At 37.0% G+C, this 27,749-nt stretch overlaps 1 protein-coding gene across 8 annotated transcripts in view; it reads left to right on the top strand.

Annotated features, from left to right (window-relative positions):
• BLTP1 (bridge-like lipid transfer protein family member 1) overlaps positions 1-27,749 on the top strand; it is a 214,456-nt gene that overhangs the window by 135,390 nt on the left and 51,317 nt on the right. For 7 of the 8 annotated variants that reach the window (XM_067530214.1, XM_067530216.1, XM_067530220.1 and 4 more), the window contains exons 45-59: positions 2,313-2,488; positions 3,110-3,285; positions 4,000-4,706; positions 6,542-6,787; positions 7,168-7,261; positions 8,948-8,998; positions 12,591-12,797; positions 12,965-13,203; positions 17,521-17,765; positions 18,789-18,894; positions 22,219-22,316; positions 22,971-23,156; positions 24,563-24,731; positions 25,340-25,551; positions 26,969-27,167. In XM_067530214.1, the coding sequence (XP_067386315.1) occupies positions 2,313-2,488; positions 3,110-3,285; positions 4,000-4,706; positions 6,542-6,787; positions 7,168-7,261; positions 8,948-8,998; positions 12,591-12,797; positions 12,965-13,203; positions 17,521-17,765; positions 18,789-18,894; positions 22,219-22,316; positions 22,971-23,156; positions 24,563-24,731; positions 25,340-25,551; positions 26,969-27,167 (3,111 nt within the window). The remainder of the gene's footprint in view (positions 1-2,312; positions 2,489-3,109; positions 3,286-3,999; positions 4,707-6,541; positions 6,788-7,167; positions 7,262-8,947; positions 8,999-12,590; positions 12,798-12,964; positions 13,204-17,520; positions 17,766-18,788; positions 18,895-22,218; positions 22,317-22,970; positions 23,157-24,562; positions 24,732-25,339; positions 25,552-26,968; positions 27,168-27,749) is intronic. The other variant, XM_067530217.1, reaches the window with a different exon arrangement.

Raw genomic sequence — 27,749 nt, forward strand, 5'->3', positions numbered from 1 at the left:
ATAGTCCTACAGGCAGAAGTGATGGAGATAAAGGAATGGGCGGAAAAGATTCTTCCTTCCGTAAAGGTATCCACGTGAAAGGGGAGCTGAACCAAAAGGCAAACTGGCTCAGTCATTGCAATGTCAACAACTTGGAATGGTACCTTATCCAGGAAGTCTTCCACCCAATTGTGCAGCCATTCAGTTTCCCTTCAGTTGACCTGTTTGCCAATCTCAAGAAATAATTCACCAGGGAAGCAGACCCCAAATCTGTGGGGACAGATGCTCTGTCACACAGATGGCCTCAAGGCCTGCTCTACATGTTTCTGCTGTTCCCTCTCATAGGGAGAGTGATCCAAAAGATAAGGAGAGAAGAAATAAGGATGAAAGTGCTAACTCCCACTGGCCAAGAAGACTGTGGTTCTCTGACCTGATAGATCTAAAGGTAAAATAACCATTGCAGCTAGGTGCTCCCAGGGCATTGTTTCAGGTTGGTAAATATATGCCTTCATCCCTCTCAGAAAGGACTCTATCACCACCACTGCAAGTCTCCTCCTCTGGGAAATGGTGGCCACGAGCTTTACAGCTTTGGGGGGAGGTAGCTTCTCCTCCTCAGCCATTGGCAGGGTCTTCTCCTTTCCTCCAGTAGCCAGTCAAGAATGCTGGTTGTTGACCTCAAAGGACAGGGGACCTGGGTGTGGTGGCCAGGGGTGGAGCACTGTCTAGTGTCATGGATGACCACCAGCCATTCTCCTGCCTTTAGAGTAGGTGGTTCTTTTTCCTTCTCTGGTGGTGTTGAAGTCATCTGTAGTCAGCTATCATCCTCCATCTCAGATGTTTTCAAGTGTGTTCTGTTGATGAAGTCCTCGTACTCCTGGGTACTATGCAGATGAGTCGCCTCCTCTTGTAGCTCTTATCAGTTTCCTGAGGAACCCCAGTAACAGACACCTCTCTCACCAGGTGGTACCCCTGGCTGGCTTTCTTCAGTAGGTACATGCATGCTGCATTCCCAGCAACTCAAGACCAGGATCTGGATAGAAGCCATCAATGCCCTTACAGGTGCAAGCAGTGGAAGATCTAACAGTGGTGTCAGTGAGGTGCAGTTTTCTTCCCACTGAGAATTCTTCCTTGTAGAGCTGATTTCAAGTCAAAGGAAAAATCCTATCTCCCTGCCTTTCTCTTCTGGCAAACTCAGCTTGCTGACTCCCTTAGTCTCCCACCTACCTTTGTCTCAGCAAGCCACATTTCTAAATAGAACCAGGCATTATTTCAGATGGATTGCTACCATCTATCTCCAAGCAAACAGATAAGAACTTGTTAGTTATCAAAACTGGAATCCAAGTGGGCAGTTGTTTGAATAATAAACAAAAACCAGATGTGTTGTCTACATGGATTCTACAACCTGCCCTCCTTCCCTGCCACTACGGAGTACTGCTCCTCTGGGATTCTGTGCTGGCAAAAGAACTGAGGGATTGTTGGACCCTTCTGTCTTTTATGCCTATAGTGGAGGGGTGGTGAGGAGAGCTAGAGCGCAGGGGTGGCCACAATGAGCACTGCTGCCTAAAAGAATCTGATTACATGTACATGCAGTGTGTGCACACAACAAATAAATCCCATGTGGACAATACATCTCAAAAACCAACAGTTATGTCAAGGTAAATAACCATTCTTTTTGTTGTGTTTTCTGTAGTAACACATTGTGTTGTAACAGGATCCTATATTTTGATCTGGGTGGGATTTATTTTTATTTTTGTACAAATTTATCAAACTTTGTGTTTTGATATTTAAATAAGAATATGGTCCATTATTTTCCACAGATATAATTTAAATTGTACTCTGAGGATCGTTCATGGATGTTAGCTGTAGATACTTAAATAAACTAAATGTTATGGTAACTCAAAGAAGCACTCTTTGAAGAGCTCTTTTCTAATGTTAGTAACCTATTAAAGACCTTGACTTGTAATTAGACAAAATGGGTGTAGTCATATCTTTTATTGGACCAACTTCTGTTGGTGAGGGTGACAAGCTTTTGAGCCACACAGAGCTCTTCTTGAGGTCAGTAGAAGAAGGTCTGAAGAGCTCTGTGTAGCTCGAAAACTTCTCTCTCTCTCTCACCAATAGCAGTTGGACCAGTAACTGCTCTCTCACCCACCTTGCCTCGCTAATATCCTAGGACCAACAAGGCTACAATTTAAGTTGTAATGAGTATTCTGCTTGTTTCTACATAACTATTCTTTTATGAGTTTTATTTTGACTTTGTCTAGACAATGTAGATTCATTTAGTGTTATGACTTGCTGTGGTATTAGTGTTCATGCAGGGATTTATTTTGTAGGTGTTGCACCCAATCTTCCCACAATACCCTCTGCTTCAGACTTTAATACAGTTCTGTCTAGTGACCAGAACACTTTGGATGGGACGCATTCTCAGCATAGCACCAGTCAGGATGACATTGCTGCTGTGGAAGAGGGAAACCAGGGGTTTCCTGCTGTTCAACTTGCAGATGCGCAGGTGGGTATTTAATGTGTTTTAGAGTTTGTTGGGAGGAAAAAGCGTTGATTGAACAAGTAAAACGTAAGGTAGTTATATTGTACTGTACCGTTTCCTACAGTATAACCTATGTGGGGACAGAAGTCCCAAGAAGTCCTGTGAGAGTCTCCTAATGTTTCCATGAGTGAAGACTAAGAAGGCATTTCCATTTAAATTTGAATAGCTGGGGGAATTCTGATCAACTGTATCTGGGACTTTTATGTGGAGGGTCTTCCTCTGCAGACTTCTTTCTTTGTCCAGTCAGAAAGCTGAGGCTGCAATTGGCTGGAACCCCCTCATCCAGCTATAAATTCAAAGCAACGAGTTGCTGTGGGTAACATGCTGCATAGGTGTTTTGCTGGACTTGGGAAAAACAGATTCACTACATTTCTTATCTCTTGAAGTCTTGGATTTGTACTTTTTAACAGCAATACAAATTTAAAAGATTTCCTTTTACACTTCATTTTACAATTTATATAGTGGGCCTATCACAAACACTCTAGTTTCACCAAAAAAAAAAAAGTCATTTCTGAAGCCAAGAAACAAAAGTATTTAAAAAGATCTAGGCAACAGAGCTAATTCAGAGATCTTATATTTTCATAGGTTGTTTTCAAACCTCTTTTGAGCCATACAGGAATTCAGTCTCAAGATGCAGTGCCACTGTGCTATAGAATGTATTTCGGAGAGTACCTTTCATTCTCAGGAACTTTGGACTGTCTCAGGGCAGACATTGTTGATTCAGATACAACAAAAGAGAGAAAAAGCAAGAGAGCACGAAGGTATAATATTAAATATTTATTTTTAAAGTATGTGTCTGTGTAGGAATTATGTGTCTGTGTAGGAGTTAGAGAACAGCAACTGCTTTTTTTTCACCATTTCAAGGTTCTGTATGACTTTCTGAAACACATCCTCACAGAATGAGAAAAGTCTTTCATTAAATTTTATTTTACTTTCACTTGGAAAAGCTAAACCCAAAGTATTTTGATATCTTCATATTTCACTTAGGAATATAGGTGCAACCTCAGAGACCCAGTTGCTTATGTAGGTTTGAGGTCTACAACAGGAGAGAGAGGAGCTGAGGGTCAGGGGGTGGGAGGTAGATACATTGACAGGGTTTAAGATGTTACAATCCTGTAATGCAGTTGTCATGTACTGAATAAAAGTATATTATTTCTTTGTTTGCAAAACTTTTTGGACAAAACTGGATGGTAGAAGTGAAAAATTACATATCAAACTACAAATTTCATAGAATAAAATATTGAACCAAAATGACTTCCTGACATCTGTTGTTTCTGTGGTAGCCAATATATTGTATAATATTGGAAAACTGTGTAGTGTAAATTAATAAATGATTGTGTGGAATTGATCTCCTAAAGGAACTGAATGTTGTTGCTATATTACTAATTTACTGAACTTTTTATATACAAGCGGTTTAATGCTGAACTTTTCTTTTTTTTAAAAAATCCTTAACTTTTATCCTGTTTTCCTGGTAGGCAAGGAGCTGTCAATCTTCCCCCGCTTGAATTCAAACCGGCATTGATGTTGGAAACTTTTAGCATTAGTGCTGTTGTAATGGAGAAGTCGATGTGCACACCCCAAAACTCCACCAATGCCCTTTCTTTTCATGACCTGAACAAGCGTTACTATAATACATTTCACTGTAATTTTACAATTTCCTGCCAGTCCATAAGCCAGCATGTAGATATGGCATTGGTTCGGCTTATTCATCAATTCAGTACAATGATAGACGATATCAAAGCCACACAGACGGACATCAAACTTAGCAGATACACTGCTGGGTCAGCCTCTCCAACACCTACCTTTAAAACCCGCAAACACAGAGACTTTCGTTCTTCTGACTTCAGCCGCAGCTCCCGAGGAAGCCTCAATGGAGGTAACAGAGTAAACAATGCAAAGAACAAAAGAAACAATAGTGAGAACAATAAAAAGGAATCTCGAAACAAGAATTCTCTTGGGAGATCAGAAAGAAGAACTTCTAAAGTATCCAGGAAAGGTTCAAAGGATGTAGTTGATCACATGACCATTCATATGGATGACTCAGATTCAATTACAGTATCAGAACAGAGTGAGCCCTCTGCAGAGTGCTGGCAAAATATGTATAAACTGCTGAATTTTTATTCACTTATCTCTGATCCAACAGGGATTTTAGAAAAATCATCTGAAACTTTTGGGTCAACAGGTGAGATGTCTTAGGGTTGAGAAAAATTTAATGTACAGTTTTTTTGTAGTACTGGATTCTTATAGGTTTTACAAATGGAAAGATTCTTTCCTAAACAATTTACTAAATATTGTCAGTATTTGTGTGGTTGTGCTCTCAAAAATGACTGTAAAACTGGGAATCATTGGATTCTAGGTTGGCATCTTGTTGACTTCTAAACAAAATGTTTCCTGTTTGCAAGTAAACTTCTGATTTGCCAACTCTGCAAACTCCATGTGGTGTCTGAAGGTCAAACTATTTTCATTTTGTTCCAAGTTGTTTGATACCGAATTCTGCCATTAGGTACATGTATATCTCAGTTGTTTTCAGATTTTGCTCTCTGGTATACTTGTGCAGCCAAGTTGTCTTCATTTGGGTTGCACTGGTGCAAGAAGACAGAATTTGGCTCTGCAGTTAAAACTTAGTTAATAATTCTGTTGATCACGTGAGAGAACAGGGTAGACTCCAGCTTGCTTTCCCATAAATGTTTTAGCTTTGCAAGGCTGATGTGAGTGCTTTTTTACTAAAGTGAGTAGGTATAACTTCTGTTCCTTTTATGTATTCAGAGTTGAGTAAGGCTTGTCTACTCAGGGCTGATCTATTTCAAGTAGTCCTACGTTACACACATACTGTTTGAAAAGGAACTATGTTAATGTGCACTAGAGGACACGGGCCAGTTACTATGTGAAACACTAGTGTGTACTGATGCCCTGTATAGACAAGCCCTCAGTCACTTCACTGAGCAAAACCTCAGAACCTTTTTAAAGGTCTAAATTTAAGAAAAGATGGTGAAATACTCGATCCATGGATATCAAACTGCTATTGACTTCATTGAGACCACAATTTCATCTAGAAGATTTAGTAGTTGGGTAATCTTGCTATAGACACTGCAGTATATTTGAACTCTGTTTGAGCACAGCAGAGTGAATTAAGAATTGAGTGCTGGCTTAATGTCTGAATTTCTTTTTGTTGAGTAACATTTATTATTGAATTTCATAGCACCAGAAATGTGTTTTGGCACTTCAAGTTCTAGCTCATGGACTTTTATATTGTATTTCGTAAAAAAAAGTTACTCATTAAAATGTAAAAGTTAAAAGCAGGGTGCAGTATTATACTGATGTCAGTGCTTCCACTAGATACGGAAGAAGTGAGGGGAATCCATTTAATTGATAAACGATAAAATCCATAATACTTCATCTCCACTACATCTAAATTCCACTATTATATTTCTTTTAATATTATGTTTAAAGTGTTAAAAAGGAAACTTATCTACCCAACACTGAATTATATAAACTTTTTGGCTATGAAATTAACCAGAAATATTAGGAAAATCAAATTAAAGATTAAATGTTCCAAGGGAGGGAGGGGCAAATTTCTCCAATTGTTTTTAATGGGGTTTACCTGTCTAAAATCTCTGACACCATTTTGAAAGTGAAGGGAGCTATGCCTAATAACTAGACACAATGGCTGCTGCCCATTATGAAAGCTGATATATGGCCCCTAGGCATGCCAGTATATTAAATCCTTGTTCTAGGCTGTAACGTTGAGTAAATATTTTTAGTTCAAAGGATCAGCAATTGTTAGCAGTACAACAATGAAATCATACTATAGTTATATTTCTTATTATTTTATCATTAGTGTCTTGTTTTTTGCCCAGTCATGACAATGTTACTGTACTAATGTAAGTGACATACCAATCAATGTTAGCAGAACATCCCCTTCTCATTCAGGAAATGAATCAAATACAAATTTAAATAGAATTCACAATAAATAATTTACTCAAGTTTTCTCTGAATAATTGGTATATATTTGTATAGGTGTTCGGAGCCCTACTGAACCTGCATGTAGAGTTGTGTTTGAGAATGAACAGGATAATAGCAGCTTGAGCAAGACACAGAGGAAACGCAGTCTGGTCACTTCCGAGCCTCAGCACGTGACTCTAATAGTCTTTGGAATAGGCATGGTGAATCGCACACACCTTGAAGCAGATATTGGTGGACTAACGATGGAATCAGAGCTGAAGAGGATCCATGGAAGTTTCACACTGAAAGAAAAAATGAAAGGTAGGAGAGGATTTTCTATGTAGTAATCTTTAGATTTTTTTGACTTAGTCATAGTAAACATCTTCCAGCAAGGCAATATCAGATTTATGTAATTATGGGTATAAAAATATCTAAATGTTGCATAAGCAATGTTTTATGTAAATGTATTTAAAATTTCCATAAACTGAAATATAATGAAAATACTTTCAGAAAATGGAAGCATAGCTACATTTTTGCAACTTTTCTTCACCAGCTAATGTTTAAAGGTGAGACTATTTATTATCATTTCAAGGGTGATTTTTTTTACATTAGCTTGTACCATATTCTGGCAAGTAATTGATATATATGGAAGTATTTTACTGTATTCCAGTATTTTTAAAAGTATTTTCTCTCTCTTACAGATGTACTGCACCAAAAGATGACTGAGACATGTGCCACTGCTCACATAGGTGGTGTTAATATTGTTCTGCTGGAGGGGATTACACCAAATATCCAGTGAGTGTGAAGCCAAAAACAATTTAAAAATAACAAAAACCCATTTGTGTAGAAATGGAGTGTCAGCCATATATACAGAGAAATGTATGGTACTAACTGTGGAGGCCAGGGCCCTGATCTTATAATGAAGTCTACATCCATGTATAATCCTCTTTAAGTCAGTAGGGCTTTGTGGACAGCCATTTAGAGCTCATTGTAGGAATGGGTACCAAATCTGACTCCTAAAACTAATGATATATTTCTCTTTCTAGAGGGAAGGTTTTTTTAAACTAATGTATAATTTTTTGTTTCAAGACATCATTGATAGTGAGAAATAGCCATTTTTTTCTTGCCTATATTTGGAGTAAATTCTGCTTGCATTACATAAATAATTCCACTGAAATTAATGAGATTACTCATGTGAGTATGGTGAGCAGTATTTGGGCTATAGTGTACATACAGTCATTTATAACTATGGCCCCAATCAAGTTAACACTTAGGCTTGTACTTAACTATACAGATGTGAATACTCCTATTAACAAAGGGTATGTACAGAAGAGTTTGCAGGATCAATGCCTAAATAAATGTATGGCTGGATTATGAAAAATGGTCAGAAATAGATCCATTGAGTAAAAATATTCCCCCCTCCTCCCTCCCGCCCCCCAAAAAAAAATCATGGCTTTTTTTAAACAATGTATACAAAGCAGGAGAAAACACAGTGACTCAATGACATTACGTGTATATGTAGTTATTTACATAATGTTTCTAATAATTTTTTTTAATTTGGAGATTTCCCTGAATGGTACACAGAGGTTCTTTAAATCAGAGTATTTAACCTTTTAATGCTGATTCTTTCTATATGAGATCTATCTTGCTTCATATTGACCTCTCATGTTGCATGGTCCTTTAAATTACTTTACCTTTATAAGATCTTTACCCCTTTACAATTGATGAAATTTTAAAATATCACTTTTTACGCATGAGCACCTTGAATGACTTGCTCAGTATCCACGTAGTTTGCTCTTTTGCTGTGTTCACAAACTCAGGTTAGAAGTGCATGCTTGTTTTTCCTACTTCCTTTCCATTTGAACATCTTTATATTTGAGTTGCAGAGCACTACAAATAAATTTAAAATTTCTCATAATGCAGATTATTTTCACACTGTTTCTCAGTGCGAGTTGGGTAACCCTCAGTATGCTATTTTGGTCTTTAAAATATGCATTATGATGAGATGGCTAAGGGGGGCTGTCTCATGAAAAGTCACTCATGTCCCATTTAAAAAAAAATACTTTTTATCCAGTTCTCTACACTATATAAATTCTAACTAAATATTGCAATGTTGTTTTCTGTACTAAAAAACTGTACTGTTGTTATTGTCCATAGCCAAATTGCTCCTGGTTAAAAAACGTATTTAACAAGTGTGGATAAAAGCTTTACTGTCAGCCATGTAATACTGTAGATGGAGGCTGAAATTCATGTTTCTATTCAATGCAGAGTTTCTGATCTTGCACACAGAAGAACAAGGATGCAACAAAATGGGGGAAATTACTAAATTTTTAAAAAACATAGTGTCAACTTTTAAAATTTGAATATATTTTTAGATAATTTGTCATATTGTGGGTTACGAGTATTTAACTAATTTGCATGAATGTTTATTCTTTATTTGCTTTTTGTTTTTCTTGCTTTCTCTTCAATCTTCATCTGTAGACTGGAGGATTTTCCTACATCTCCTACAAGCACAGCCAAACAAGAGTTTCTGTATGTCATATTATTACGTTTCATGGTCTTGCAATTAACATTGTACTGTATGGTTAAAGACTGCATTTTTACTGTGTTTGAGTGTAGCCAGTTGCTGCTTCATAACATTCTAGTTTAACATGCAGTAGAATCTAAATTAGCTAGTATAGTCCACTAATTATATAATCAGAAAATGTGTGGGTAAGTGTTAATTTAACAGTCTACCTTTTTGCAAATTTTGCCCCATTGTATGCGCTGTGCTATAGTTGCTGAAGAACTAGACTGGTTTTAATAACCATTAAAGCCTTCTTCTTTGGCTGTTGTTTACACTGCTACTATATATTTTAATAATATAAAACAGTGTTGTTCAAGGTAAGAGACCAGGTTAATTAGACTATTCTTATCCCACTGTGGACTTGCTCTCATGATTTCAATCACGAAACCCTTTTTGACGTCACTGTGGGCTCTTTGTCTTTACTTACCTTATTGTTGCAACTAATAATTAAATAACATTTGGAACTATAAGTACACACATTTTTCTATTTAAAACTTACAGCTCTTGCAAATCCACTCCCTAATTTCTACATGTACAGGGGACCTTCTCCCTGTGGGTCTCCCTTCCCATATAGAATTGGAGTATGTTGTCTTCATGTTCACTTTCTCCCTTTCCCCTGCCCTCAGGCCCTAAAAGGGTCTTCCACAACTCTGGGAATCTAGACCTAGAAAAAAGGTTGGGGGTGGGAAGTAGGGGAGTGGGCAAACCTGTAAGTTCCTGTCCCTCATTGACTCTGCAGAGCTCTGGGCAAAAATGTAAACATGGCCAGAAGCTGTATTTTCCCAAACATCTATATGGTGGGCAGTCCCTTCTTACCACAGATCAATCCCACATACCTTTGCGGAGACTCTGGGGCAACCACCATATGCAGAAGTCAGGGGGCATGAGAGGTGCAGCTAATAGTGTGGGAAACAGATATGGCACAGAGCCTGCATGTAGATGGCATCTGGCCGTCTGCTGATTTCTCCTTTCTGATCTCCCCCAAGTTCTGTGGGGTTTGATGGCTGGCCCTGTAGCCTGTTCCATGGTGGGGAAAACCTTCCCATCCTTTCCCTCTTCCTTCTTCCCCCACCCAGTTCTCCCTCAGCTCAGTGTAATTGTTTCAGGAAGTACTGCAGAATGGAAGCTCTCAGCAATTTTCTCCCTTTCAGCTTACTTCCACAGGTTTTATCATAGAGCCCTGAGTTCCTGTTTGCCAAATCACTTTTCAACTGTTCCCCTTTAGAATGACAATCTATAGAACTGGTCTTATACCACAAAAACTACTGGTTGAATTATTTGGTGAATAACTGAAGTGTTTGTTCAGTACATTTGAATAATATTGAAGTAGCTCTAGTGTTGTATACATTTTTTTGGTAGATGTATAATGCATGCTAAGTATGAGTAGGATGGTGTTTGTTGTCTGAACATCTGCTTTCCATGCTGGTAGCATCTGTAGAGCAGACAGCTTATAGTAAGGTGTTTTAATTAAATGAAAAATTAAATATTTGCCCACGAAGCATAGTTAACCTAGTTGTTAGATATAAAGGAGGTCTAGATTTGTGAGCTTTGAGATTCAAGTCTGGAACCAATGAAATGTGAGGTTTTATCATTTATTTTAATTGCGTTGGATCTATATTTAGTTTTTTGTTTTTTTTTTTCTTTTTCTTTCTGACTTAATGCTTTTCATTAAATTGTATTTGAAATACTTCCCATGTTCCAGCACTAAGACAGGGTGTCATTCAAATGTTGATTTTAAACAGGGAATTTTTTTACAATAGAGTTTAACAGTGAAGATTTTAATGCTGACTATGACACTTCAACAAACTGTGTAATGGATGATTATGTTGTCGTCTTCTCACAGATTTGGTAACTGCTTCAAAGATCAAAGTTACAGATTGGGAAAACTCTTTTCATACTGAGAGTTGCACTGATGGTGATTGAACAGTTAGATGAGTCAATTTTTTAAGCTATTGATGTAAGGAATATATTCTCACAGCTACTTGCCTTACAGTGCTGGAGTATTGAGGGAAAGACATAGGTGTGAAACGTAATTCTGTCCCATGTCAATTTCTGCTTGGAATGAGATGTAAGGGAACACTAACATAAGCAGAGTGGTATTTTTTTATGTTGGTCATATGTGTTGTTTTTTAAAAGCTAGAACAAAACACGGATACCCAATTTTGAAGGAAAGCATATTTGCCTAATACTGTTCTAAAAACATTAATCAACAAATTGAGACTTGTCTCTCTGGGAAGTGTCCCCTCCACATTTCTGTGAGAGCACTTTATAATAAAATTAAACAGCCGACTATCTGGGTTCCTTAAAGTTGCTGCCTTCCTTCTAGCCACAGGATCCTGAGCAAGATCTCCTCTCAACCCCCAGCGATATCTATTCTTAATCTGTTAACATAGAAATTAGAACAGATGTTTGGAAGGCCCATGATTGCATTAGAATTGCATAGATCTCTCCTGCTCTGAGCAGAAAAAACACTTTCCTTTTGTTGTACTCCCACGTCTTGGATTCTTTGAGCTAGCTAGCCTCTGGCATAGTGTTGGAGAAAAACATTTGAAATAACTTTTAATTACTTTAACATTACCTCTGTGAAGATAATCTACATAAATACTATAATTCACATTTTTCCTCTTAACTTTAGCATTATAACGTTAATACTTTAAGAATATTAGTTATAACCCTTATAGGAAATTGCTGCTCAAATAGCTGAAAGTTGAAAATTTCATACTATACTTATTGGCAAACTACATTGCTAATATATAGCATCTAAATTATATTTCTGTCTTATTTATTAACCCATAATAGCGTATACCATAGTACTTGAAATCTTGTCTGAGTAGAATTCCAATAACTATCACAGAGGTGAGGAATAGTCATGGTTACGTTTTTCTTTATAGCATGGTTATTGAAGTTGAAGATAAAAACATTGTTAGAATTACAAAGACCTAGTACAATTGTGTTTCTTTCACAGCTGTATTACATGGTGACACTTTTGAAATTAGTATAGTTTGAAGTTTATATTTGTGGAATTAGAGCCATTTAAACTTAAATATACCTTCACCAAGGAAGCAAATTATTTGCTACATATTGACTAAAAATTGAGACCGAACCCTGTCCAATAATCGAGTAGCTGTTAAAGTCTGAGTAGCTGTCATATTAAGTATTGTTTACAATTCTTGAGAAAAGATGAGGATGAAATATTGATATAGAATTACAATTGTGTGCATTGTGTGTATGCAGTCTATTGTGTGTAATCACAAATTATCTTTTCATTCTCACAATAGTTGAGCAGACATTTTACTATGTATGCCTTATAGTTTTGTTAAATGCAATAAACTGCATAAACTGATTGTTGCTTACACAGCATGTATTGCATCTGCGTGTGCATAAGTGGAAACTGATAAGTAGGCATGTATATAGTTTATAAATTGCTAATATAAATGTATTCATCTTAATACTTGATGATTCAGCTAATTTGTTGCTGAAAAGCTATATCAATGTGTATATTTTTAAAAAATATTTTGAGAAAAGGATGCAAATAAATCATATTTTGTTGTTTGTTAGAACTGTAGTGAAATGCAGTATTGCCAAATCACAGGCTCTTTATAGTGCCCAAAGAGGGTTGAAAACAAATAATGCTGCAGTGCTGAAAGTGGGAGCTATCAGCATCAACATTCCTCAACACCCTGCCACTCTACACAGCATGATGGTGCGCAGTTCTCACCAGCTTTCCAAACAGATTTCAGACCTCATCAGGCAACCATCAACAGCGTAAGTTTTGTTGTATTTGCCATCATGTATGGACCCATCATATTTTCTATTATTTTGTGGGATAATGCTGCTCTATGTGAATAAATGTGTGAGAATCAGGCCAATACTGTATAATGAACACATGAGGATATCTAATAGTTATATCTGGTATCTCTTCTTCTAAATAGCCCACAGCCTGCAAAAGAAGATGTTGCAACTCCATTGCCCTCTGAAAAGACCCCAACAAGTGTCAATCAGACTCCTATTGAAACCAATGAATTTCCTCAGCTGCCGGAAGGCTTAGAGAAGAAGCCCATAGTCCTTAAATTCAGTGCCATGATAGATGGCATAGCTATTGGAGCAGCACTCTTGCCATCTCTAAAAGCAGAATATAAGATGGGAAGAATGAGAAGTCATGGAATGACAGGTAACAGTACTCCATGAAATGTTGAAAAGGTCCTGGTCACTTTTTAACATTAACAATGCAGCATTATAGATTCCTTTTCAGTTATGGTTATAATGCTTTTTTTAATCCTGTTGCTGTTTGTTTGTCCTTGTGACTGAATATTCATGAACAGGTTAGTAAAATAAAATGTATATTGATAAGGAACCAGAATGTAATAAAAATCAATCCCACAGATGTGACTATTTAGATTTCCCAACCAGCCACAAACTGTGCATCTGATTTCCCCAAAGTGGTTATCAAGAAGCCAGTACACTAATACCCACAGCCCCCTTTAGTGCATTCCAGTCTCCGGCTTCCCAATCAGCCACTATATCCAGTAAAGAGACCAGTTATTTAAACTCTATGCTGTTTACTAAAAAGGTTCCTCTGACCCCAAAGGGTCTGCCACAGTACCAGATCAAATATAAATATTCAAATATATTTGGATCTTACCCAAAATACCACACTGCCAGCCAATCCTTTAATAACTAAAACTAAAGGTTTATTATAAAAGAAAGAAACAAACCATAAGAGAAATGTTAAAAGCTTAAAGTAATCAGATACATACAAATGATTAAAAGTCCATATACATCAGGTTTCTAGAAGAATTGTGGAGTTTGCAGGCTTGTAAAGTTTCTCTGGTATACATCCAGTAATTGGATGGGCCTCAGTTCTTTGTTTCACAGCTTCAGTTGCAGATGACTTGATCCAGAGGTAGGTTGGTAGCTGCATCTCGACTGGAGAACAAAATGGATTCCAAAGCCTTGCCTTATATACCCTCTGGCCCCTTACATGCTGCTTGTGGAATTTTATCAGAACCAAACGAGTACAGCGTCACATGAGCCAGTTCTGGTGACTCCTCAGATCTGTCTTTGGTTTCTTTCCTGGGCCCCTGGCCTCTGTGAGTGTCTTAATGGGCCATTGAGCAGGCTATTGTCCTGCTGCCATCCTGTCTAGTGTGTGTGTCAGGCATTACAATTTGAAATACAGGTATATCAAATATATCCATAACTTCCATTGCATATATCACACATGAACATAAGTGTTATCATCTTACCTAATACATTTTAACCTTTCTAACAGTACCTGACATGGCATATATCACATGAATTATTATGATTTTGACATACTGATGTTAAGCCATATACTAAATGCTCCCCCCCAATCTAACCAGCGTGACACCCCCAACACGAGACTGGTGTAGAAGGAAGTAATCAGAGCTCCTGAATACACCTCAAGGGCCCCCCTGATCCGGCCAGCGTGACACCAGCATAAATCCACTGCAAAGATCTAAAAGTCTACAAGAAATGTCCATAAAATTTCCCCCTCATTCTCCATGTCGTCAGTAATGAACGCTGTCAGTACCTGGACACACATCCATTCGATTGATATAGTCCAGATGACCTGTAATCTGCAAACCAAAACAAACTGCAAATATACTCATACCTTACATTAATAACCACAAAGCAGGAGAGGGAGGGTAGGATTTGTGGTGCAGGAAGGGGCCCTCTTATGTCTTCAAGCTTAATACTAACTGCCCTGTACCCCAGCCAGCCTGCCTATTGAAGGCACTAGGACTATCCAATGAGAGCATTCATTTTAGAGGTTCTGATCCATTGGCTGATCATTGCAACAGGGAAACTCAGGGGGATGTGCATTGCCCTCCAGGCTGCTCCTCATAATCTCATGCTGGCTGGTGGTAATAGCTCGTGCCTTATTCGCATAGCATAACCACCACCTTTTTGTGTGTGCCTCTCCTTATTCATTTACTGTTAGGTTTTTTTTCTAATTTCTAAAATGTTGCTGTTGTGTGTCACTGAGAGATTGCAGTTTGACAGAGTCCTTTTTTCAGGTTTTAAATGCAAGTACTTCAAAGAGGTAACTGACTATGGTGGAGTCCAGTATAGTTTGCATTGAGGTCAGTTGAGATCACACTAGCTATAACATTCTTTTTATTAATGTATTTGAGACATACTCATATGTATCTGTATTGTGCTACATTACACTTGAGAGTAACAGAATTCTAGTTTCCCACTTCATATGAGTCAGCCAGTTTCTAGAACTGTATAAAAAGGCAAAATTCATTTTCTTAAATAGATATCCTCAGTTTTGAGAGGTTCACAAACTATGATACTGTGGACATCTTAAGTTTGGAAAAGACATTTTTACTGGTACAATGTCCATTTTACAGATGAGGATCGCTAATCCTTCTCTGAATCAGGCAGAGAGAATATTTGAATCCACATGTCCTACTGCCAGGGTATAGAATCATTCTCTCTCTGTCTTTGGCCCAATGAATATTTAGCTATTTATACAGAGTGGAACAGCTTCAACAGGAGATACTGAGAGCAGCCCACTCCAGAAGAGCATTTAGCCTATTTAGGATACACACCTAAGAGGGGGAAGATCTGAGTTCAAGTCCCTGCTCCAGGGAGGATTCAATCCTGGGTCTCCCCACACTACAGGGAAGTGCCTTAAATACTGTGTTAAAGATTGTTTGCTGACAAACTCTGAATGTTTCTGGAACCAAACTGAATATTTTCCCTGACTTTTCAGTTTGCTGGCTGAACTGAAAAATCAGTTATTTGTCTAGCACTATTAAGGGTGCAGGCATGGCCCCAGCAGATACTGTTGGCCAAATGTAATTTGAGCACATGGTGCACATGCACATCAAGAATAGAACATATATATATGGACAAGGCATCTTGAAGGATGTGAGTTACTGTAAGGTAGGTAACCATTCCTCCAAGTAGGTGTTAACATATACCTCATGCAAGAGATTTGAGTGTTTTGAATAGCAGTGTTTGTCAGGGCCGTGTTTGTGCTTTGTCATCTTGTGCTCCTGTGAGACAGCGTAAAAGGCAGAGCAGCCAGAACCGTCCCTCAGTTCCTTCTTTACCCTTTATGGCAGCGAGACAGAACCTAACGATCGTTTGACCCACTATTCTTGTGAGCGTCAAAACCTGTGTTTTTTGTGCCTATTGCTACAAGAAACTGACAGAGATCATAAGAAGGCTAAATGGTGGCCAGAATAGCTCTGCAAGCAGCCATAGATGCATCCAGCATGGCTGTGAGGTCAATGTCTGTGCTCTGCCTTTTGATGGGATAGACAGATCCTGCTCTTTGAAGGAATGGAGTTCTTTAGAAGTAGAACAGATAAAGTGCTCCATTCTCTAAGATGTGTGGACTGCACTATGATTCTTGGAGATCTATACACCAACTCCTTACCCAAAGTCATATAAATACTAACCTCAGCAAAGAAAGAGACCATCATTCTACTCCCAGAACAGACAGCCTGAGTACCCTCCAATGAGAAGACCTTGATGCTCTAGGAGATGGCCATCATTATCCTTTGTTCACCATGCACCATCACAGAGTCAGCAGGTTTGATGGGAGTGTTGGCAGCCACATTAGAACCAATCAAAAGCCTGCCAGCAACTTCAGGAACTTCAACACTCTTGGTCTACTATCACAACAGACAAGTGTTTGTTGGACATTTCATCCATGGCTACCCTGTTAATTTCCATACCTTATCCTGTATTCACACATTCTCTCACTCACTCACACACACCCCTTGTTGCTCTTCAGACACCTTTCTCATAAGAGCCTATCGCAAAACGTAGTGGCCTTTGAGGCAATATCTCAGGAGTAAAGAGAAGACGCTTCTGCTCTCAATATTTCCTTATTCCAAAGAAAAAAGGGGACCTTTGTCCTAGTCGTGAGGAAACTGAATAAATACATACATCCCCTCAGATTCAAGACGGTAACACTTGCCTCAATCATTCCATCTCTGCAGGCTCTAGAGTCATTCAGCTTGCAAAATGTGCACTTCCCCACAGCCAGGGCTAGGTAGTTGTTCAGTTTCACGGTGGAGCCATATCACTACCAATACAGGTACTGCCATTTGGATTCTCCACAACAGCAAGAGTTTTTAGAAAATATCTAGTAGTGGTAATACATAGTTTTGTGGTCCCTGATGAGTTGAAACTGTTATGAATGGATGACGTTGTCTTAAGTTTATTTTCACAGGTTATCAGTACAGATACAAAACTGGATTGTTTGACTGCCTTAACTATGCCTTTACATAATTTCAAAGGTTTGTTTTTGAAAAAAAAATTAGTTAAAAACCCAAGAAATTCCATATTTTTTTTTTTGCCCTTATATTACTGTTCTCTCAACCTTACTTCTAGTTTGAGCTTTTTTTTGGTTCCACGAATTTCCTTATGTTTTAAAAGTTGGAAATATTTGTTCTCTGTGGGCTCATTCACATGCTTTACACACTTTTCTCTTTCTTTACAGGTGCTCAAACAAGGTTTACATTTGAGCTTCCAAATCACAGATTGCGCTTCACATCAAAAGTTTCTGCCACTGAGATGTCCACCATTCCTCCTTCAGCAAGTCTTAACCTTCCTCCTGTCACTATGTCAGGCAAATATGTCATGGAAGAACATGACACATACTCAGATCAAATATGGAATATAGATGAGCCACCTACTAAACAGGGCTATTATCTACAGGGGAACTATTTACGTTGTGTGGCTGAGGTAGGTGTTGAAGACTGCCAGCTTCTTTAAGATACTTCAATTAAGTTTTATACAGTATTTTTATATATGCATGTTTGGCATGCTCCCTAGGACTTACTGGTTGATATTTGCCCTCACATTTGAGACTTCTGATGATCTGCGTGCTCCTCAGAGAATTCCAGCCTACTGCTGCTCTTTTTGTATTTCCCAGTCTAACCTTTGCTTCTCTCTGCTTTAAGACAGACATTACCAGTGCAGAGACTGATCTTTGGTTTGAATTTACTCTCAATATCTAAAAGGGGTTCTGATTAGTAACAGAATTCTGTTTGTTTCCTATTTAAAATCTGACTAATATCAGGAAGTATTTAAAATTAAAGTTTTTTACCAAACTTGTTTTTAATAAAGTTAAAGAACATTAAGCAAGGTAACAGTTCTTAGAAAACTCACAATGTAGAAATAATATTTCGTAAAGCATCTAGTCAGAGTTCATAGTTAATAACTAGATTTATCAGGTATTGCACATACCAGTTGTGTTTTTCTTCAATATTATTTAGAATAATGGAGCTGGGGAGTCAAGATACCTGGCTTCTGTTCCCAGTTTTGCTAATGGTTTACTATATGACATTAAGCAATTCATTTTACTTGCCTGTGCCTTCATTAAGCCCCCTATAAAGTTGGTCAAATTACACCTACCATTTGGACATTGAGAAACTGAATGAGCTTTGCCATTCTCTGTTGTTGATAATTCAGTACTGGTATTCTGCCTATGCTCCCATGATATTAGTCCACATAATGCACTTTTCCCCTTATTTATTGGCACTTACTTATAATAAAAAAATGCCTGAAAGACAACTTCCACATACAATGGTCACAATTAAGAAGTCATTGTTTACTGACAGTAATTGCATCTGTTGTATCTGAGATTATGTACCATTGTTATGCTGTATTCTGATGTAGTCGGTACTTAAAACAGTGTTGCATTTACCACAGCTATCACACTTGTATTTTAAAATTGTACAAAAATAATCTTCATATTTTTGGCAGGTTGGTTCCTTTGAACATAATCTCACAACTGACCTTCTAAATCATTTAGTGTTTGTACAAAAAGTGTTCATGAAGGAAGTGAACGAAGTCATACAGAAGGTGTCAGGTAAGATGAGCTACCTGAGGATTTCACTAAAAATTTAGCCTTAAGTCTTTTGGTGCTGCCTAACATATCTGCTGTATGGACCCAAATGAACTTTCTACCTGTCTGTCGGGTTCTTATGTCACCAAAAATGCCACCACTTTCTGGTTCCACTGTAGCACAGAAGTTGTATCAGATGCTAGCAACAAAAGGTTAAGAAGCTTGGTAGATAGAACTGTGACTTTGGAGAACATTGTGAGTGACATTGTTAGTCTCTCTCTTGAGTCACTGGATCGTGTTACATCTGAGAACTCTGTGCAAAGGTGCTGGCTATTAATTGCAAAAGCAATTCTACCAAACAATCCACTGAACAGCATTAGCATCTGTCTCGAACATTATTTCCTGTCCAATAAGATCAGCTTGCAGCTTTCTGAAAGATTGAAAGAGAAAAGTAGTATTCAATACAAGAAGCTAGTGGAGGATTTTTGCAAAGCTATATGGACTGACATTTGATCAGGGTAGAGTGGCAACATTTGTCATTTGTTGTTTGTGATAGAGTGGGTAGACAAATTAGTTTCAGCATCACATTTGTTCTTATTAAATAAAATACCATTTTTATTAAATTATACTAATTGGGTAACAAATAAAAGTGCACTAAAACAGATCCTCAGCTGACATAAACTGGCATAGTTCCATTGACTTTCTTGAGCTATACCAATTTACCAGTTGAGAATCTACAGCATGGTTGAAGATGAAAAGCAGATGTGAATGGGTGAACGTAACCGTATTGTGAGAGTTTTATCACAGAAATGTTTAAGTTTAGTGAAGGAAAGCTTATTTTTCTAAAGTTTGAAAGAAATAACGAGTTGATACAATCCTTGGTCTGACATGAACCAACAATGGGGAAACCTGATATCAAGTGTGAATATATATATGAATCAGATTAATATTTTAGTAGAGAAAAGTTATGGGAAAATACATTCTATTAGAACATTACATATTTTCATAAGATGCTGGTTTAAATTGAAGATATTTGAAGATATTAACTACAGTAATAATTGGAAAATGGGTAGAGAACTGATCTGAATAAAAACAAGTCCAAATGCCTAAAACACAAGTACAAATTAAAGTGGAGCAGAAGATTTTTTTAAAATGTGACTAAATTAAGAAATGATTAAAAAAATGAAAAATAAAAGAACTGCATGAGAAAAAATAAAAAGGAGAATTGAATAATAGCTAAGATGTCTGTTGACAGATCTAGAGACAAGGTATAAAAAGCCAAAATAAAACCATCAGGAAAATAAAAGCAATATGAAGGTCCATAAACAGGCGTGTACAGGGGTTGTACTTCTGTGAAAACTAATTTTACAAAGAATAATTACAAAGAACTTTACAAAGTGAAGAGTTCAAAAGAACTAAAATATACAAATAACTGTTTTTAATTTACTTTTTTAGTTTTGTTGTTGTTGTTAGAAAGCTTTAAGGAAAATATAGAGACTCTTATAGTAACCAAGTGTCTGACAGCAAATATATATAATCTACAGGGCCAGATGAGACTAGCTCAAGAAAGCTTAAAGATCTAGTGAAGGAAAATCTCAGGATCTCTGAAAAGCAAGTCAGGAGAGGTACCAGATGACAGAAAAAAAGCAGTACTTATCTTTAAGAAGGGTAGGAAGTATGGACCAGAAACATTATCAGCCTGATGTTTATTCCAGGCAAAATATTTCAGCATATAATAGTCAGTATGAGAGCATCTGGAAGAAAGAGCTTTAATAATGATGATTCTATTAAAATAGCTTCAGAGAGAATTATAGAATATTGCAAATCAGAAGGCTGTATTGGGTATCATTGTATCACTTCTCTGCCTTTGCTAGTTCCATCTCCTCCCAGTTTGTCATCTGTGAATTTCATTAACATGCTGTTTGTTCAGTCTTCTAGACTGTAAGTGAAGCTATTCCAAACTAATCCAAAAGTCTTTTAAAAACATTATTACTACTATATTGCTGTAGATTGCAAGTCCCTAATCAGGGCTAGGCAAACATTACAAAAAAGATAGTCCGGCCATCAAAGAGCTTGTAATCAAAGTAACTTAAGTAAATTACTTGAACGTTACAATAAATATAATAAGTGAATGCAGTGTCTTTGGAGACTTTAGTATTTTAAGACATTCATTTTAGTGCCCCATTATAAATTTTTAAAAATTAGATGAATACCAGTTAGATAAAATTAAAATACCATGGAGAAGAAACTTGTTGATGAACAGAGAATACAGAGCAGTCACATCTCCAAGTTGAGAGCAGCATTGGTTTGAGCAAGTGTCAATTTTTGGTCTTTTGTTCTTTAATATTTTCACCGATTGTCTAGAGGAAGGTATTAATTCAAGCATGATCAAGATAGTCAATGATGCCAAAATTAGAAGGATAAAAAGTATACATGAGGATAGAGCCGAAGTGAATAGAAAAGCTAGAGAAAAGTAAATAAGGGCATCAAAACTAATCAGAGAATAAAATAGTCTGTAAGCATGTACAGCGTCAAAAATTACCACACTTCTGCACACTTTTTTTAAGTTTGAGTGATGGCCTCCACAGCATAGTAGAGGTTAGAAAAGTTTGGAGTTGCAGGGGAGTTGGAATTATTTGTGCTACTCCAATAATAACCTTTTCCTGCCAACTGTTGCGAACTATTGATAGACTGTATAGAAGATATCATTGTGTGCTCATCAAAAAGGATTGTTTCTTTCATTTAGAGCCAGAAGTGTATGGGAGGTGGGAAGCCAAAGTGGTTTAAAAAAAAAAAAAAAAAAAAAGTTCCGAAGGACCCCAAAAAGTTTTGCAGAGGACTCCATCACACTCACTCTAAAGTAACTTCGTTTTTAATCCACTTTTTTGCATACCTCTTCATAAATTTGATCAAGTGACTAGTCCTTGTTAGCTAAATTAAGTCCACATGAGGTACTGCAGGTAAAGAGCAACTTTTTGTAAGCCAAATGTTACCCTTTCTTTTCAGGTGCTAGTTGTTCTGTGGATGTCATTTGGAAAGTGGGAAAAGTCTCTGTCCAGCTAGACACCCCTTGACTTGATGGAAATAGGCAAAAGATATGTTAATCTCTGGTGGTGGGCCATTAGCAATGCTACTCCCATTAGCTACAAGCTCAGAATGCACCCCAGCTAGTTCTTATTCTCCTGAATCTTACATATTTATGTTTATTATAGTTCTTTAGTGCAGAACAGTCTGTTCTCTGAAGATTGGTTAAAATCAGTGCATCACATTTAAAGAAAAACTTTATTTCTATGCTGTGTGAAAAATACTCTGTTAAAACACTGAAAATACAGTTTTTAACGTGTACAGGAGGGGAGCAGCCAATTCCTCTTTGGAATGAACATGATGGCACAACAGATGGAGAGAAGCCTAAAATTCTCCTCTACTCTTTGAGCCTACAATTTAAGGTAACTTTATGACCAACAAATCTCTCAAGATAATGCCAGTGGTTGAATGTTGTTTTAATTACAGTTAACATAGGCATACACAAAAACTAAACAAATGAAGAATTTCCCTGAGATGGTCACAGATTAAGTGTCAGATAACAATCAGCCTAGTGTTAGACAAGTATAGAAATCTCTGGCTTGGTCTACACTTACCCCAGCGATTCGTCAGCAGTTGACGGGAGTTACGCAAACTACACAGAAAAATTGCGTAACTTCCATCGACTGCTGTTCTTCTCTTCTGCACTCCGTCTTCACTGCACTGCGCCAACAAGTACCGTGTTCCTGTCAACGCAGTGCTATGCCACTTATGGGGGCGGATTTATAGTGTCGACTTCTGGATCGACTGAGCGGGTCTTCACTGACCACTCAGTCGACCCAGGTAAGTTGATCTGATGGCAGCAACTTTGCCGCCGCCAGTGTAGACATAGCCTCTGTTAATTAACCAAGGAAAAACAAGAAAAAATCTGCCTTTGATTTTTATGATTTTTTGAAATGCCCTAAATGCAAAGCATTATGGAAAATCCTTACTTCCTTTCCTGTTTCACGTTTAAGTTTTTTTCACCGATGATGCCTTTGAGGCAGATCCTAAATAACTTTTCTTTCATTGTTTGCTAGGGAATTCAAGTGACAGCCACAACTCCATCAATGAGGGCCGTGAGGTTTGAAACTGGATTGATAGAACTTGAGCTCTCAAACCGAATACAAACCAAAGCAATGCCTGGAAGTAGCAGCTACCTTAAACTGTTTGGTAAATGCCAAGTGGATTTGAATCTGGCATTGGGGCAAATTGTTAAACATCAGGTTAGTTGACAGCAACTCTGTGTATGTTAGCAAAGCCTGGTAGTGATACTTCTCCATGCTTATGAAGGCAATATCTTCTGCTTTGAAAAGAACATAACAAACTCCTCTAATCTTACTCTACTAGGATATTACTAGCTTGATTTCTTTAGACCGCTAGTTGGAAAACATTTAAAACAATTGCTTTAGAATGCATCTACAGTTCAGAAACAAAGATTACCACCTAAATATATTCAGCATGTACTGTTATGTAGTAGTTGAAATTGTCTTGCATTAGACTTGAATTTCAATGTCTTCAGTAAAGATGGTTTTCAGGAAAAAGGCCCAAGTGTTCATTAGGAACTGTAATTCATGATAAATCAGAGGGAGTATCAAATGTATTTTATAATATTAATGCATTTAGCACTGCTGTTAGTAGGGACTAGAGCTGGGCAAATAATTACTTTTTTGTTTGATGGCAGTTGTGGAAAATTGGTTCAGGTTGAACCAAAATTGAAAAGTTCATTTTAGGACAAACTAAACATGTTTAACTTAAAATGTTTTTTTTTTTTCCTGGGCATTTTTAAAGAGGTAGATTCATAAAAATTGGGTGGTCATGGAGAAGGAGCCCCATTTACAACTTTTAGCCCAGTGGTTAAAATCTGGTAACCTGGGGGGTTAACTGTTTTCACATCCCTGCTCCAGAGCAGATTCAAACCAGGGTCTCCCACATATGGGTTGAGTGCACTGACCCATTGGCCTAAAAGTTATAAGGTGGGGCTCCCTAACACCCCCACATTTTGTGACTCTAGCCAGAAAAAAAAAATTGCATGCTGAAACTATTCAGCAAAATTTTTTGTCAAATTTATGGAGTCTTGGGTGAACCAAAACTGCATTTTTCAACAAATAGATTATTTATCCAAAAAAAATTGCTCCATTGTACTGTGGACTTCAATGGCCTAATACTTTCATTGATCCAATTCAAAATTTCCATTGATTTCAATGCGGTTTCTAGAATACATACATGAAACCTAAATCTTGACCTATTTATTTCTCTTAAATTGGTAATTGCATCTCCTGGATTTAGAAATCCACTACTGTTTCTTTAAATCACTGATTTTATGTTAAGTATAGTATTTAAGACTCTGCAGAGAGTTAGAAAGAAAACATAAATTTAACAAACTTCATATTCGGATGGTTGTTTGCTTGTGTTGTATAAGAAACCCAGGAAAACAACTAATATTTGCCAACTTAAGTCAAAATATAGTAGAGAAGAAAACTTTTCTATCTTTTTAAGAGTATATTGCAAACTATGAAGAGTAAAATTAAAATGGGGCGTCCTTGCTTTTCTTGTGTTATGCCAGAGTATTACATTTATTTTTGTCTATTAAAGTCATAATGTGATTTTTTTATTTTTGGACTGTTTTAAGGTTTATGAAGAAGCTGGTTCTGACTTCCATCAAGTTGCTTATTTTAAGACAAGAATTGGATTAAGAAATGCACTCAGAGAGGAAATCAGTGGTTCATCAGATAGAGAGGCTGTGCTTATTACTTTGAATAGGCCAATTGTCTTTGCTCAGCCTGTGGCCTTTGACAGAGGTACTATTGGCTGCTGTGTTTCTATTTCTCTTTTGCTAGAAAGTAGAGAATCACTACAAATTTGTTTTCATACTCCACAAATTCTGTATGTTTCTTTTCAAAATGAAATGCTTGATATTTATAAGTCTGAATTTATCAGTAACTTAAAATTAACTAGAACTAAGTATAGTTACGTTGTTCCTCAGAAGTTGGTTAGGAAGTTCATTGTGTACTAATGTTAATTAAGGGCAATATTTCAACTGATGGGAGGACGGTTTTTCAGTTGGTATATACTAAACGGTTTATGTAAATGTGTACTGACATCAGCAGTATTGAGTGTATCAGCATTTTGGGTTATGAAAGCTTGTTAACTTGGATTATAAATGCTAAGGGGTAGAGGCAATGTCTTATTTTATTTTGTTCATTGCAACACAAGCACATTTCTTCTGGGAAATGAGAGAGTGTGTGTGTGTGTACACTGCATGTAGGTATATAAATGTATATCCATTGTATTTTAATATATGGTGATAAAACAAAAACAGAAAATTCAAACCTTCGTCTTGTTATAATGAACATTACTTTTGTGGCATTTTATTTTAATTTTGTTGGAAACTTTTCTCTTCTAAAAGCTGTGCTATTTTGGCTGAATTACAAGGCTGCTTATGACAACTGGAATGAACAGAGACTGGCTTTACATAAGGATATTCACATGGCTACAAAAGAAGTGGTAGATATGTTACCTGGAATCCAGCAGACATCTGCTCAGGCTTTTGGAACACTTTTTCTTCAGCTAACGGTTAATGATTTGGGAATTTGTTTGCCCATCACAAATGCACCACAGGTATTTGAAAAATATGTAAAGAGTGGGAAGAAGTGTAGTAGGCTTTTGTTGAAGTAGCAATTTTTATGTATTTTATGCTTTTAACGTAAACTCTTTTTTTCTATCATTGCACCAATTCAGAAGTTATGAAATTTTAATGTTTTCTTAGCACCATATTATAGTTATGGATAGTAGACTTAATCAGTAGTCATTTTTTAAAATTGTGAGTAGTTCATATTTCGTGTGCCCAGTTTGAGGCAACTTACTTGGCCCTGTGTTTTCAGAGACTGTGTGTGCCACACTTTGAGAATCCTTTGAGGTGTGTGAAGTTGGGCACCCTTTTGAAAATTTGTGCCAGCAATTTTTAAGACCTCTGTTTTCAGGCACTTATAACTGAAAATAAAAACACTCTACAAATTTTAAAAATGTTTTTTGATAATATGTTCTGACTGATGTTTGAATAATCCAAACAAGTGATGAGAGCATTATTTACTATTTTTAATGTATTCTTCACTTGGATCACTGTTTTGGTTGTGTTTAGACCTCCAGTTTGTCATAAACCTTGTCTAAAGAAGAATTTAAATTGTGATGTAAGTACATATTAGCTAACATATGCTAACTAACATTCAAGTCTCGTTTAGACACAGCAGTGCATGCTTTAACAGATGCTAAATAGATTGAGTTGAAATCAGAGGGGAGACTAGGCTTTAATGTAATCAGGCTAGCACATTTTATAACAACAGAATGTGCACTACCTGTTTACACTAAACTTTCACTAAACACGTTTGCACGTTAGCTAATATGCTGACATTCTCCATTAAATTCTAGTTTAGACAAGGCCATAAGTTTACGTCTTCATAAGGAACTGGTTTTGCATATGTCTGTAGGCATTTCGTTTACCGATAATGTATCCACTGTCCCATATTAACTTCATTGGAGTGTCAGCTTGGAAGCCCAGTAATAACTTTTCAGTATCAGTGTTAACTACTCCATTGCCGATCATTTATTAGAATAAGAGAAGCTCTCGAGGGGTGGGAGTTGCAACATGGAAGGAAAAATGCAGAGGGAAGAACAGAGAAAGACAAGCAAAGAGCGAAATAGAAATAGTGAATGGAGGATAGGGGAGAAAGAGAAACAAAAACAGAAATAACAGTGGCTTAAAAGGAAACAGTTATTCTCTGTGAGTGATGTTGACTCTGGTTATAAAGTACTACAGTAAAATGATCAAAGTTTTGCTACAAAGGCAGTGGGGAGATCTGCAATGGATTGAAGGGAGTATGAAATCCTGAATTTATATTCCAGTCCACAAACTATAATTAAGGTTGGAATCTGGCCCTTTCCTCCAAAAGAGTTTAACACCTCTGCCATGGGATATGCTGTAACTACTGACAAGTAAATTATTGGTCTTTTCTGTACAAGTCTCTTCTTCCTTTTGCAGTCTAACCACACAGCAGATCTTGACACTGGCTCTGCTTTAGTCCTGACCATTGAAAGCACATTAATCACTGCCTGCTCTTCAGAGTCTCTGGTTAGCAAAGGACATTTTAAAAATTTCTGTATCCGCTTTGCTGATGGTTTTGAGACAAGCTGGGATGATTGGAAACCAGAAATACAAGGGGAACTAGTCATGAATGCCTGTAAGTTTTTGTAATCTTGTCTTGGTGGCCCTGGAACTTAGTCTTTTATTGCTCTTTGCTATGTTTTGCACAACTGGTTGAAGGTTCAGAAAGAGACTAGAGAAGAGATGAAGATTTGATTTACAAATCCAAATAAAGTTCTGTAACGTGGGATTCTACCTGTGAACCTCAGTCATCCTTTAGCACTCTTAAATTTTTATTAAACAATAGCTGTCGTTTTTTTCATGAATTGTAATATACCGCAACATAGTATTTGCCCTGCAGTACCATCTGCCTTAACTAGGTTGGAAGAATTTTTATTTTATTGCTTTCCATTTATTAATTTGACTTGATTTTTTTATTATGATTTTATTGGAAACTATAATAAAACAATGCATATAACCTATTTGTTCAATAAATATGTAATTAATTGCTTTCTCATAACACTTCCCTTTCTATCTATAGTATTCAGCAGATAAATATGGATTTTTTCATTTCACATTGCATACAGAACTGTTGTCTGAAACAGGCTTGCAAAATTGTCAAGAAAACTTGCCATCCCAAATAAAATTAAAATCACTCATATGTTGTTGGTGATTTGAT

Source organism: Emydura macquarii, unplaced genomic scaffold (genome assembly GCF_026122565.2).
Source record: "Emydura macquarii macquarii isolate MOO-44397 ecotype Brisbane River unplaced genomic scaffold, CSIRO-AGI_Emac_v2 contig_3044, whole genome shotgun sequence".
In the NCBI taxonomy this organism is placed as follows: Eukaryota; Metazoa; Chordata; order Testudines; family Chelidae; genus Emydura; species Emydura macquarii.